This window comes from Manis pentadactyla, chromosome 4 (assembly GCF_030020395.1).
Source record: "Manis pentadactyla isolate mManPen7 chromosome 4, mManPen7.hap1, whole genome shotgun sequence".
Taxonomy (NCBI): domain Eukaryota; kingdom Metazoa; phylum Chordata; class Mammalia; order Pholidota; family Manidae; genus Manis; species Manis pentadactyla.
Window position 1 is genome coordinate 105,122,507 of NC_080022.1, and position 13,979 is coordinate 105,136,485.

At 41.4% G+C, this 13,979-nt stretch overlaps 1 protein-coding gene across 1 annotated transcript in view; it reads left to right on the top strand.

Annotated features, from left to right (window-relative positions):
* CD101 (CD101 molecule) overlaps window positions 1–12,925 on the top strand; it is a 55,048-nt gene extending 42,123 nt beyond the window's left edge. The window contains exon 9 of the mRNA XM_036924466.2: window positions 10,700–12,925. Within this exon, the coding sequence (XP_036780361.2) occupies window positions 10,700–10,941 (242 nt within the window). The 3' untranslated portion in view covers window positions 10,942–12,925. The remainder of the gene's footprint in view (window positions 1–10,699) is intronic.
* Window positions 12,926–13,979: the final 1,054 nt, after the last annotated feature.

Below are 13,979 nucleotides of genomic sequence, written 5' to 3' on the forward strand. Positions count from 1 at the left end.
TTGTTACCACTTCCCAGCTTTTATTTGGGTAAGGAATATTTACAAAGTGGATCCTCAAAGGAGATATGTGCCACCACCTAAAGTTTCTGGAGAAACCATGGCATTTATCCACCCTACCCCAGTACCTCCAACAGGACCTGGCATATAGTGCACAGCAAATGCTTGATGAAAGAATGGGCAAGCGAGTCATCAGTTGGGTTGAAACGCGATGCTGTCAAGGGTTCACTTATGCTGGATGCACTTGTGTCAGCTTACTTAACCCTGCTTTCATTTTTTGGCAGGAGCCAACTCATGGCATAGTCAGTTGCCTGAGTTTTGGTTGGGGTGAGGAGGAAGTTGGTAGCCTCTTCATTACCCCATATCTTTCTTCTTCTGAAGCCAGTATTTCTGAGCTAATATCAAAAAGGAATGCTCCTTATCATGCACTTGGCTGTGGGGAGAAGCAAGTTATAAATGAAACCTCATAATGAAGTATTCTCATTACATTTTGGGCTGTCTTACCGGCCTTGTACTTTGAGCATTGGGCACTTATTTGGATTCAATCAAAATGCCAAACCTTAATGGTTTTAATGCCACTAATTCTGATCCAGATATGGGTGAGAAGCAGATGGTGGGAAATGGTGATTGTGGGATCCAGAGCAAACACTGCCCTCCCAGGAGATGTAATTGAAAAGCAGTGGAGCTGACAGTTGCTTGCTGTTGGCCAATTCAGTACTGTGAAGACTGCACTTTGCCGTACTTTGATGGCAGATTGCTCTAAACAGAGCAGCCTTCTGCCCATTAAGATACTCAAGCCCTCTGGCAGTCCCTTCATGATGAAGGTTAGAGTCTCAGTGGCAGAAAAGCCAAGTACCAGATTTCTTTCCACTTTCTGTGTGCCAGGCACATCTCCCCATTGTCAACACCACCATCCTAGCAACAGTGATACGTGGATGCTGTGGACATCATCTCCCAATTCTCTGCCTCTTGTGAATGGAAAAGGAAGCCAAAGTCCCCAAAGTAATCATTTGGCTCTTAGCTGAATGTCACCCAGTCCTGGGACTGGGAGATCAGAGATTTAAGGAAGAGATTTGGCCTGTGGAAGAGCCCCTGAGTGAGGAATCAGAAGGTCTAGCCCTGTTTCCTGCCCAGTCTCTTGGGAGAACATTGCTGGCAATTTTCCTAACTGTCTCAGTAGCATTCTAGCTAATATTTATGTCTTGCTGACTCAATAAATGCATGAGGCACTATGTTAAGTGCTTTGTTGTGCATTATCTCATCATGATTCTACAAATTGATCTGCACTGGATTGACAAGGAAACATAATTAGAGAGGATGAGTAATTTGTCCAAGTCAATAATGCCAAGTTGAAGAACCAGGATTTGAACCCAGCTCCCTTCAAGATGTAGTAAGTGTTCAGTCAGTACCTCTGCATGTGAATCAAGTGAAGTGTCATGGCTAGTACTCTTACCCACTGGTCCCCACACTCCGTTTTCACTGCAGTCTACACATCCTTCTTAACCAGATAAAACCTGGGAGAATTACTGTAGTGAAGCAGGACCTTGGAAAGAGGATAATAAAGAATATGAAATCTAGGCTGTGCAGCTTTAGGAGAGCAGAGGCTGGAGTGGTGGCAGTGCCTAGGACAGAGACTGAGATGACTGCAGGGGTTGGAGAGGCTCAGAGGCAGAGACTGGCTTGCTGAGTGCAGACTCGCTCTGAGGTGGATGGGATTTTAGTGACTGACCTGCCACCATGAAAATAAAATATATCCAAATGTTCTAGCATCATTTATTGAAAGAATCATCCTTTTTCCACTGAATTGCAATTGTAACATTGTAAAAATAGCAGTTGTTGATCAGATTAAAGATGGTGGAATAGGAAGGCAAGACGGAAACCTCCTCCCAAAAACACATAAAAGAGGAAAACACAGCAAATGCAACTAGACCTAAAAACAACCTTAAGACTGCAGAACAGACCCCTACACCTGAGGAAGAAGAGATGAACACACAGAAAAGGGTGAGGTGACAAAGCCAAGATCAAGTGGGACCCAAGCCCTCACCCCAACACCAGCCACCTGATAGGAGAAGGAATGGAGCGGGAAGAGTGTAGGGGCCCAGGAGCACTGCACACCTTGCCCTGAGTATTTGCTCCAGAAGCATGAGCCCATTTTACATTGGATTATGGTGATTATTGGGCTGGACACCAGGGGCAGGCGGGACACTCTGGAAGAATGAGACCCCAGCCAGTGTGGAGGGAAGACACACTTGCCAGTCCTGAGACCCAGGGGCACCAGAGGTGATGAGGGTTGGAGGGAACTCTCTCCTCAGGAGAAAGGGCAGGTGGAGGATACCTCCCCAGACCTTCCTCCACCCAACAGACTGGGAACTCTCAGGAGCTCCACACACTCCATCCCCCTTGCTGGCAATGCTGCCCTGAGCCTCCTCTCTGCATGCTCTGCTGGGAACCAACCCACTAGGCCCAGTAGCAGCAGCAGACTTAGCTGCCTGGCAGGCAGAGGGAGACTCTCCCAGCTTCCTTGGCTCCATTTCACTCCAACCAGACAGGTGCCTGGAGGAGCCAGCCCCAAGAGCTCCTTCCTCCCTGCGGGTGTCCAAACCCAGTGGTGTGTGTCCAACTGGGGCATCAGTCTACCCACCCCATTAACCCTGCAGCCCTGCTATTGCTGCAGGCCAGAAAGAGGGCATCACTGCCCACAGCAAGCTTGACAGATTCCTGAGCTGATCACAAAGGCAGCAGCTCAAGTAAACTTCCCACCCAGCCTTAGACCACTACAGAAGCCACACAAAAATGTGCTCCATCCACAGATATGCCAACAACTGGGGCCCTTGAAAAATAGAACCAGGCACTAGAGAGTAAAGAATCTTGAGCTTCTGGGCACCATAGCACACCTCCTTCATAGAGTTATTACTCTTTAGACTACAAAGCATAGCAGAGACATCTAATACAAAGGAAGAAACAAAGAATCCCTGACAAAATTAGCAGGCAGAAGAATTCGACTCAATCAAAACTACAAGACAGAAATCCCAGAAAAAGGGCTAAATGAAGCAGAGATCACCAATCTTCTTGATAAAGATTTCAAAAGAGGTCTAAATGAAACAGAGATCACCAATCTTGATAAATATTTCAAAATCCATGCTAATGGATTTACAGAAAAATATTCAAATCCCAGGGAGGACTTGAACAAAGAGATAGAAAACCTGAAAAGGAGCCATTCAGAGCTGAAGAATACAGTATTTGAAATGAAACATACAATGGAGGGATTTTAAAGTAGATTAGATCATGTAGAGGAGACAGTAAATGAAATAAAAATCAGAGAACAAGCTGAGGAACAGAGAGAGAAAGGATCTCTAGGAATGAAAGAATGATGAGAGCTATGTGACAAATCCAAATGAAAGAATATTTGCGTAATAAGGGTACCAGAAGGAGAAGAGAAGGACAAAGGATAGAAAGTCTCTTCAAGGAAATAATTGTTGAACACTTCCCCAATCTGGGGAAGGAACTAGACACTCAGGTCATGGAAGCTCAGAGATCCCTCAACAAAAGGAACCTCAGCAAGACAACACCAAGATATACAATAATTAAAATGGAAAATATCAAGAGTAAGGAGAGTGTTGAAAGCAGCCAGAGAGAGAAAAGAAGATTACTTATAATGGAAATCACCTCAGGCTATCAGCAGACTTCTCAACAGAACACTTCAGGCAAGAAGAGAGTGACATGATATATTTAATGTACTGAAACAGAAGGACTTCCAACCAAGGATCCTCTGCTCAATGAGATTATCATGTAAATTTGAAGCAAGAATTAAACAATTTCCAGATAAACAAAAGTTGAAGGAATTTGCCACCACTAAGCCAGTCTTACATGATATGTTAAAGGGATTGCTGTAGATGGAAATGTCTCTAAAGCTAAATACCTTTTACCAGTGAAAAATAAACCCACAGTAAATGTAGTAGACCAAGTGATTACCAAGCAAGTGAAAAATTAAAACAAAACAGAAGAAACAAAATCAACTATACGCAAAATCAGTCAAGGGATACACACAAAGTGCAGACTATGACATCTAATATGAAAAATGAGGAGGAGGAAGAAGTAGAAAGGGAGAAAAGTACCTTTAGATTGTATATGAAATAGAGTAATCAGCAATTAAGATAGACTATTACATAGTAAAAAAGCTATCTTTGAACCTTTGGTAAGCATAAAACTAAAGCCCACAATAAATATGCAAGCACAAAAATAAATTAATTAAAAAAATAGAAATCCAATTACAACACTAAATAAAACCATCAATAACAAGAGACTGTAAGAGGAAGATAGGAATAGAGAAGAGATATAAAAAACAGAAAACAATGAAATGGTATTAAGTACATATCTATCAATAATCACTTTAAATGTAAATGGACTGAATGAACCAATCAAAGGGCATAGAATGGCAGAATGGATAAGGGAACAAGGCCCTTCTAAATGCTGCCTCCAAGACAGTCATTTCAGACCCAAAGGCATATACAGACTAAAGTGAAGGGATGGAAAAATATATTGAATGCAAATAAAAGGGAGAAAAAAGCAGGATTAGCAGTACATATACTAGACAAAATTGATTGTGAAACAAAGAAAGTAACAAAAGACAAATATAGACATTATATAATGATAAAGGGATCAGTCCAACAAGAGAAGATAACCATTATAAATATCCATGCACCCAACATAGGATCACCTAAATATGTAAAACAAATACAGAATTAAAGGAGGAAATAGATTACAACACTTGCATTTTTGGAGACTTTAACACACCACTCACATCAGTAGATTAACCAGGCAGAAAATAAATAAGGAAACAGGCACTCAACAATACATTAGACCAAATGGACTTAACAGATATCTACAGAACACTCCATCCAAAAGCAGGAGGATACACATTTTTCTCAAGTGTACCTGGAATGATCTCCAGAATAGATCACATACGAGGCCACAAGTGGCCTCAATAAATTCAAAAAGATTGAAATTGTATCAAGCAGTGTCTCAGACCACAATGGTATGAAACTAGAAATAAGTTACACAAAGCAAACAAAAGACCTAAAAACACATACAGGTTAAAATACATGCTTTTACATAATCAATGGATCAGTGAACAAATCAAACAGTAAATGGAGAAAAATGAAAACAAAACCCAACATCCCAAAACCTGTGGAATGTAGCAAAGGCAGTTTTCTAAGAAGAAAGTACATAGCAATGCAGGCTTACCTCTAGAAACAAGAACAATACAAAAAACAGTCTAAAATCACAATTAAAGAAACTAGACAAAGAAGAACAAATGAAACCCAAAGTCAGTAGAAGGAGGGTCATAATAAAGATCAGATCAGAAATAAAACAATAGAAAAAAAATGAAATCAGGAGCTTGTTCTTTGAGAAAATAAACAAAATAGATAAACCCCTAGCTAGACTTATCAAGAAAAAAAGAGAGTGTACACACATAAACAGAATCAGAAATGAAGAGGATTAATCACAAAGGATACCACAGAAATACAAAGAATTATTAGAGAATACTATGAAAAAGTATATGCCAATAAATTGGACAACTTAGAAGAAATGGACAACTAACTTCCTAGAAAATACAATCTTCCAAGAATGACCCAGAAAGAAACAAAAAATCTGAACAGATTATTTACCAGCAATGAAATTGGACTAATAATCAAAAAACTCCCCATGAACAAAATTCCATTTCCAGATGGCTTCACAGCTGAATTCTACCAAACATTTAAAGAAGAGCTAGTACCCATCCTTCTTAAAGCACTCCAAAAAGTAGAAGAGGAGGGAATACTTCCAAACTCATTCTATGAGGACAGCATCACTCTAATACCAAAACCATACAAAGACAACACACAAAGAAAATTACAGACCAATATCCCTGATGAACATAGATGCAAAAATCCTCAACAAAATATTAGCAAAATGAATCCAAAAATACATCAAAAAGATCATCCATCATGACCAAGTGAAATTTATCCCCGGGATGCAAGGATGGTACAATATTTGTAAATCCATTGATATCATACACCACATTAACAAAAGAAGGATAAAAACCACATGATCATGTCAATAGATGCTGAAAAACCATTTGACCAAATTCAACATCCATTCATGAAAAAAGCTCTCAACAAAATGGGTATAGAGAGTATGTACCTCAACATAATAAAGTCCATATATGACAAACCCACAGCCAATATCATACTTAATAGCGAAAAGCTGAAAGCATTTTCTATAAGATCAGGAACAAGACAAAGACTCTCACCACTTTTATTCAGCAAAGTACTAGAGGTCCTCGCCACAGCAATCAGACAATACAAAGAGATAAAAGGCATCCAAATTGGTAAGGAAGAAGTTAAATTTACTGTTTGAAGATGACATGATATTATATATAGAAAACCCTAAAGAATTCACCAAAAGACTATTAGAACTAATAACTAAATTCAGCAGAGTTGCAGGACACAAAATGAATACACAGAAATCTTTCGCATTCCTATATACTAACAATGAATTAGCAGAAAGAGAAATCAAGAAAACAACTCCATTTACAATTGCATCTAAAAGAATAAAATACCTAAGAATAAACTTAACCAAGAAGGTGAAAGACCTGTACTCTGAGGACTATAGGACACTCATGAGAGAAACTGAGGAAGGCACCAAAAGATGGAAATCTATCCTGTGCTCATGGGTAGGAAGAATTAATATTGTCAAAATGGCCATTGTGCCCAAAGCAATTTACAGATTCAATGCAATCCCTATCAAGATACTAACAGCAGTCTTCAGTGAACTAGAATAAATAGTTCTAAAATTCATATGAAACCACAGGCGGCCCTGAGTGGCCAGGGCAATCCTGAGAAGGAAGAACAAAACTGGGGGAATTACTCTCCCTGACTTCAAGCTCTACTACAAAGCTACAGTTATTAAAACAATTTGGTACTGGCACAAGAACAGACCCACAGATCAGTGGAACAGAATGGAGAGCCCAGATATAGACCCATACATGTATGGTCAATTAATATATGATAAAGGAGCCATGAATATACAATGGGAAATGACAGCCTCTTCAACAACTGGTGTTGGCAAAATTGGACAGCTACATGTAAGAGAATGAAACTGGATTGTCTAGCTCCATACACAAAAGCAAACTCAAAATCGATCAAAGACCTGAATGTAAGTCATGAAACCATAAAACTCTTAGAAGAAAACATAAGCAAAAATCTCTTGAATATAAACATGAGCAACTTTTTCCTGAACACATCTCCTTGGGCAAGGGAGACAAAATAAAAAATGAACAAGTGGGACTATACCAAACTAAAAAGCTTCTGTACAGCAAAGGACATCAAAAGGCATCCTAAAGTATGGGAGAATATATTCATAAATGACATATCCAATAAGGGGTTAACATACAAAATATATAAAGAATCCATAAGCCTCAACACCCAAAAAATAAATAACCCAACCAAAAAACAGACAGAGGACCTAAACAGACACTTCTCCAAAGAAGAAATATAAATGGCCAACAGGCACATGAAAAGATGCTCCACATCACTAATCATCAGGGAAGTGCAAATCAAAACCACAATGAGATATTACCTCACACCAGTTAGAATGGCCACTATCCAAAAGACAAGAAATAACAAATGCTGGCGAGAGTGTGAAGAAATACACAATTGGTGGGACTGAAAATTGGTGCAACTGCTGTGGAAAGCAGTATGGAGTTTCCTCAAAAAAACAACAACAAAAAAAGAAAATTCCATTTGACCTCATAATTTCACTTCTAGGAATTTACCCAAAGAAAACAAACTCCCTGATTTAAAAAGATATACGCACCCCTATGTTTATTGCCACACTGTTTGCAATAGCCAAAATATGGAAGCAGCCTATGTGTCCATCAACAAATGACTGGGTAAAGAAGAAGTGGTACATATAAGCAGTGGAATATTTTTCAGCCATAAAAAGAAAAGAAATCCTGCCATTTGCAACAACATGGTTGGATCTAGAGGGTATTATGCTCAGTGAAATAAACCAGGTGGAGAAAGATAAATACCGTATGATTTCACTCATTTGTGGAATGTAACAAGAAAGCAGAACTGAAGGAACACAATAGCATTAGACTCATGAACACTGAGAAGTGACTAGAGGTTACCAAGGGGGAGAGAAGTTGGGGTAGCGGGGAGTAGGAGAGGGGCGACTATTGAACCACTGTGATGTACATTTGATAAAAACAAAGCACTTGTCCATGTATGTGTGGGTCTATTTCTGTATTCTATTCTAGTTCATTCGTTTGTCTCCTCACCAATGCCACAACACCTTGTTTACTGTAATTTTAGACTAAGACTTGGGGTCAGATAATATTAGTTCTCCAGCTTCTTTCCCTTTCAGAGTTGCTTTGACTATTGTGTGACATTTGCATTTCCATATGAATTTTAGAATCAGATTGTTAATTTCCCAAAAAGGCTGAGGTTTTGATGTGTATGGCCTTGAATCTACAGATCAATGTGGAGAGAATTGATATCTTGACAGTATTGAGTCTTCCAACCCTGAGTAAAGTATATTGCTCCATTTATTTGGGTTTCCTTAGTTTCTCTTTTAAAGTTTTGTACTTTTCAGTATACAGGTCTTGCATGTACTTTGTCAACATGTTTTACATTTTTTATGCAGTTGTAAAGAGCATTTTAAAAAATAATCTCATCTTCCATTTATATATTACTAGCATATATAAGTATAATTGATTTTTGTGTATTGATCTTGTATTTTTCAACTTTGCTGATCTCACTTATGAGTTCAAGTAGCTTTTTTGTAAATTCCATCAGATTCTTTGTATAGATGATAATGTCGTGTGCAAATAAAGACAATGTTTTTCTGCCAAAAAAAAAAAAGAATATGAAATCTAGCTTTATCATTGCCCACCCTTGCAAAAACAACAACCAAATTTAGGATAGAGAAAAATTAATGACACTGGGCAAAATCCAGGAAACAAAGCCCTGCAGCTCTCATCAGCCCTGCTCAGAGGTGCCAGCCTAATGTTTAGGGGTGGTCTTCACCTTGTGCATCATGGTGGCAGCCTCCTCTGGGTTCGGGTGTGTGGAATTCACTCATGCAGTCGATGTCTTCATCAGTCTCCCTCTATGACCTATGGACAAAGTGCTACACAAAATGAGAAGATGCATAAGGAAGACAGAGGCCCGGACTTTCCGGAGCTCACAGTGCAGAAATTGTCCAAATGTTTAGATTTTTTTCTTGACTTCCAACAAAGAGATGCTTCTCAAGGTGAAAAATACATTAGTGATGCAGAAAATGGAATTCTTGCACCATGAGGTTGGTCAAAATGACCTCTAAACCTGTTGTTTTCATCTCCAACAGTCTATAATCTCCTGAATCCTTTAGCTTAACCTTTGACGATGAAGTTGCTTATGTCATTACAATTTTCAAATAAAAGCACAGCTACTATTAGCATCAGATTTTTCAGAGCAGCCCTGATGTCATATGTCCTGCCATAAATATGTGAAGTTGGAAGACTGCGTTTAGTAGCTAGTGTCTCTTTGCACATGTGCCTTTCTGCACCAGGAGACTGCAGACCTGGTCCTCTGCTAGTAACTCAAGGCACTGTTCCCTGGACCCTGAGGCACTTGCCGTCTCTCAGCTTTGCTTCCCTGGCTGTGTGGCCGGAGCCACTTTGGGCTGCTTGTGTGCGCTCTCCGTGTTCATGCTCATAGTGCTGCCCGCCCGCTGCCCCTGCCTGCAGGCTGGTCATGGGCTTCAGCGTGCCATCACATGGGGACTTCAGGCCCATGTGGTTGCACTCAACTCAGCAAAAGTTATCAAGCCCATGTGGTATGCACTGCAGGGGATAGAGAGGCAAGTGGCACAATCAGACATACTCACGTAGCTGTGACGAAGCAGAGGAGACGGTTAAGAGGTCTAAACAAAGGGATGTGTGAGAAGACCATGGAGAGAAGCACTGTGCCCAAGGGAGGCAGGCCAGCCTGGGGGAGGAGGTGTGACCCCAGCAAGGCCAGAGGACCCAAGGATCAGGAGGATCAGGGTGCAGAGAACATGCCTGGTGGAGGCGACAGTCAGCGCCACATGGGAGAGGAGCCAGTGGAAGGAGCCTGGGGAGTGGGAGACCCATTGGGAGAGTCAGAAGGGTTGGTGTTTCTCACTGTAGGTGCTGTTTTAGAAGAGGGTGCAGTGTGTGTGTGTGTGTGTGTGTGTGTGTGTGTGTGTGTGTGTGTGTGTGTGTGTGTGTGTTTGAGTGTGTAGAAGTGGCAGTGGGAATACTTAGTTGAAAATTCAGGACCTGCAACAGAGTTGGGAATGAGGGTTGAATTATAGATATCTTTTTTGAAGAAAGAAGATTAAAGGAGAGGTTTCCTTTTTTGTTTCGTTTCTCTCACTGGCTGTTAGTTTTAAGTAGGTCATTGAAACCTCGGGTGGTTGGAACTTGCCGGGCAAGGGCAGTCAGGTGGGAAGAGCCCCGTTCCAGAGTTCTCTGTTCCCGGCACTCTCTCCTTCCTCCTCACATATGTATGGTTTGCTGGGCTGACTGCTATTTTGTTCCATTATTTTTACATTTATTTGCCTGTGACAGTAACTCCCAGGAGTGTTTATCTTTGATGTGTACAGTAAAGTTGGAGACTAATTATTCTCTTCATTTTTCTCCTTTTGGTTGCAGAGCCCACATTTCCTTCCCGGATCTGCTCATCAGCACCTTTACTCTATTTCCTGATCATCTGCCCCTGCATTATGTTCATTCTTTTGCTCATTTCCCTCCTCTGCTTATACTGGAAGACCAGGAAGTTGTCAACCCTGAGTCTGAATGCACGGAGAGAAAAGGCTCTCTGGGTGGACTTGAAAGGTACTGGAGACAGGCCCACAAACAGGAGGGAAGAGGAGGAGGAAGAAGATGACCACTGAGTCCTGAGAGGTGCCTGCTGCCCCATGAATGAGCTCGGGTTTGCAATTGGACAGGCCCGGATGTGAATCTACCTGTGGCCTCGGGCAAGTTTCCTAGGAGTCAGATGGAACATCTGCTGAGTGTGTATGCAGTTCCTGGCACTGTGACGTGTTTCTCTGTGGATTACTTCATCTACCCCTCCAGTTCCCCCATGAACTAGAAGACACTATTACCCCGTTTTACACTGGCCACACCTTACAGAGGTTCAGGGCCCCTATCTGTATGGAGAGAAGTGCCCACCTCAAGCAGCCTCTTGGCAGTTAAAGGCCCTCCTGAGGCAAAGCCAGGGTAGGCTTCCCTCTGCTCTCCACTCTTATGTCACTGGCTCCCTGGAAACATTCGCAGACGTCCAGTCACACTGGCTCTTAAGTAATCTTTTGCCTCCACATAAGAGGTGGAAGTAGGGGCCTGATGTCAGGGCAAAAGGAAGTGGGAACATGTCCATCACTTACATGAAATCTGCAACCCGACAAGGATGTGACTTCCTTCAAGGCAGAAATCCCATTGTTTTCCTCCATCCCATCTATAAATGCCACTTATACTAGGTGCTTAATCAGTATTGGTTCTTGGATGAAATGGTAACATATTCTGTAGCCTGGTTTCTTTTTTTCCTTTTCTCTTTAAGACTTATTACGGCATTGCTAAGGAATTTTTTTTTTTTTAATTTCATAGCAATGCTCCAGTCAAGCCCCCAAGGCTTTCTGTCTCCCCTTCCCCCTGTCTCCTGGTTCTTAGCCTTATTTGGCCTGACAGCCCCAGGTGGTAGGAAAGGCTGTTGTGGCTGTTATTTGAGGGAGAAGGGATGAACAGTGCACCACCCTCTCCTGCTCCAGCAGAGACTGAGTGCCGGGGGAGCCGTGGCTCAAGTCCAATTTCTCAGGATCCCCTATTCTCAACCAGAAGTCTGGGGTAGAGCTGGGGAATGTCATGGCTGAAGGCTTTCACAACCTGTCTTCTTGCAGATTTCTTGTAACAACTGTGCCCACTGGGCCTGAGGTCTCCTTTGTTTCAAAAGCTGCTCAGGCCCTGTTGTAGCCAGAATTGGAAATCAATCAGTGCCACCTAACAGACTTGAGAAAACACATCTATTTATTGTCTATGTGACCAACAAGGTTGCTTTAGCACTCGGTCATTTGCATTTCCAGGGAGAGCAATTTATTTTTAATTATTTTATCAGGTGTACATGTCCTCTGCAAACATAATTAGTTCCTTTGCGAGGTGATTATTGGTGGCTATGAGAACTCCCACTGTAGACCTACCAGTCCCTTAAATTCATCTCCCTTTATAGCCTCATTTGAAATATTTCAAATGTTTCCTTAAACATGTCAACACATTTGTTTCTTCTCTCTGGTAAAGGAGCATATTTTTCATAAACAAAGCTAAAGTTAAGACTTCTTAGAAAGTATGATATTCTCCACACACACACCCTTTGCCACTTTTTCCAGAAACCTGCATTTTAATTGGGATATTAAAGGGAAAGAGAGCAGAACTGAGTCCTATCAGAGAATCAGAGCAGTTCTGGTGCCGCCCCTGCCGGGGGTACTGTCCCACAACCCCTCTTCTCTCTCTTCACCCCCGCCTTTCAGCTCTTAGCTCAAATACCAGTTCTTCACATTTGAATCCAGCACAGAGACTGCACAGAGCAGACACTCCAATATCTACCTGCTGCTCCACCCAAGCAGAGCGTAGGAGTGATTATTCCCCAGCGAACACCTCCTGCGTGTCTGTGTTGGGGTGGGTGTGACAGAGCAGTGGTGACTCAGGCAGACACAGACCCGCTCCCCTGCGATCATCACCTTGTTTGCTCTGGGTGCTCTGCCTTCATTAATGAAATCTAGAACCATGTTAGATTTTTTTAAGAAACCACATCGTGCTGTTTGGCCCAGAAATAACTATTTTTTCCTTCTCACACTTCTAGAATAAAATGTGTTTGTGCTCAATTCAGTAGATATTTTACATGAAACTTCTTTTGTCTCCAATTATGTACTTGTTCTTTTCTTGGTTTTTAAAACTTAATGGAGAACTTTACTGGTACTGATTTCAACTTTTCCATTCTTTGTCACCACCTGGTTTTACTTTCAGCTTCTTATGTTGTAAATCCTCCTGGCAGCAGGTCAAATGTCTATCTCAGGAGTTGGCTACCTATGGTCCACAGGCCAAATGCGGTCTACCACCTGTTTTATAAAATACAATTTGTTAGAATACAGCCACTTCTGTGTGCCTGCATATTCTGTACGGCTGCTGTCATAATAAAATGGCAGAGCTGAAGAGTTGGCACTGAGACAGTGTGACTGGCAAAGCCTGAAATGCTCACTATCTGGCCCTTTACAGAAAAAGTTCACCACCCCTTGCCCTCATAGTGGCTAATGTTCTGGCCATCTCAGCCATGCATTATGTTCCCAGGAAACTTGATTTGACCTATTATAGCTGTATCTGTTATATATTTGATTGATAAATAATCTTAGACTCTGCAGATTGGTGTCTAGTCCAGGCAGTTCTGAGGTTTGAATCCTCTCCAGCATACTCCTACTAGGTGGGAAATTCATCATCCCTGAGGGGTTCCACACCATCCTCTTGAGTACCTACTCTGTGCAGCACAAGAGGACACAGAGATGAATGAGGCATGTGTAATCTCCTTTCATTATTTTTAGTCTATTGAGACACATACAGGAACAACTGATTTATGAGGAAGATGAATGCAGTGGTAGATAGTCATGTGCCATAATAATTTCTTAAATTTGTACAGGAGTTGTTCATCATCTCAGAGCTTCACAGCATCTCCATGTAGAAGGGAATGTTATTAATGTCCTGTAGGTAAGAAATTGAAGCTCATGAGGTTGGAATTTATCCAGGATCATCAGCCGTAAGAAGACAAATAAGCTCAAATTTAGTTCTGCTGACAAGTCCTGGACTCTTCCCACAATAAACCCTAAGCTCAAATCCATTGTTATGGGGAAAATATGGTGATAATAATATCCATCTCACATGGTTTTTATGA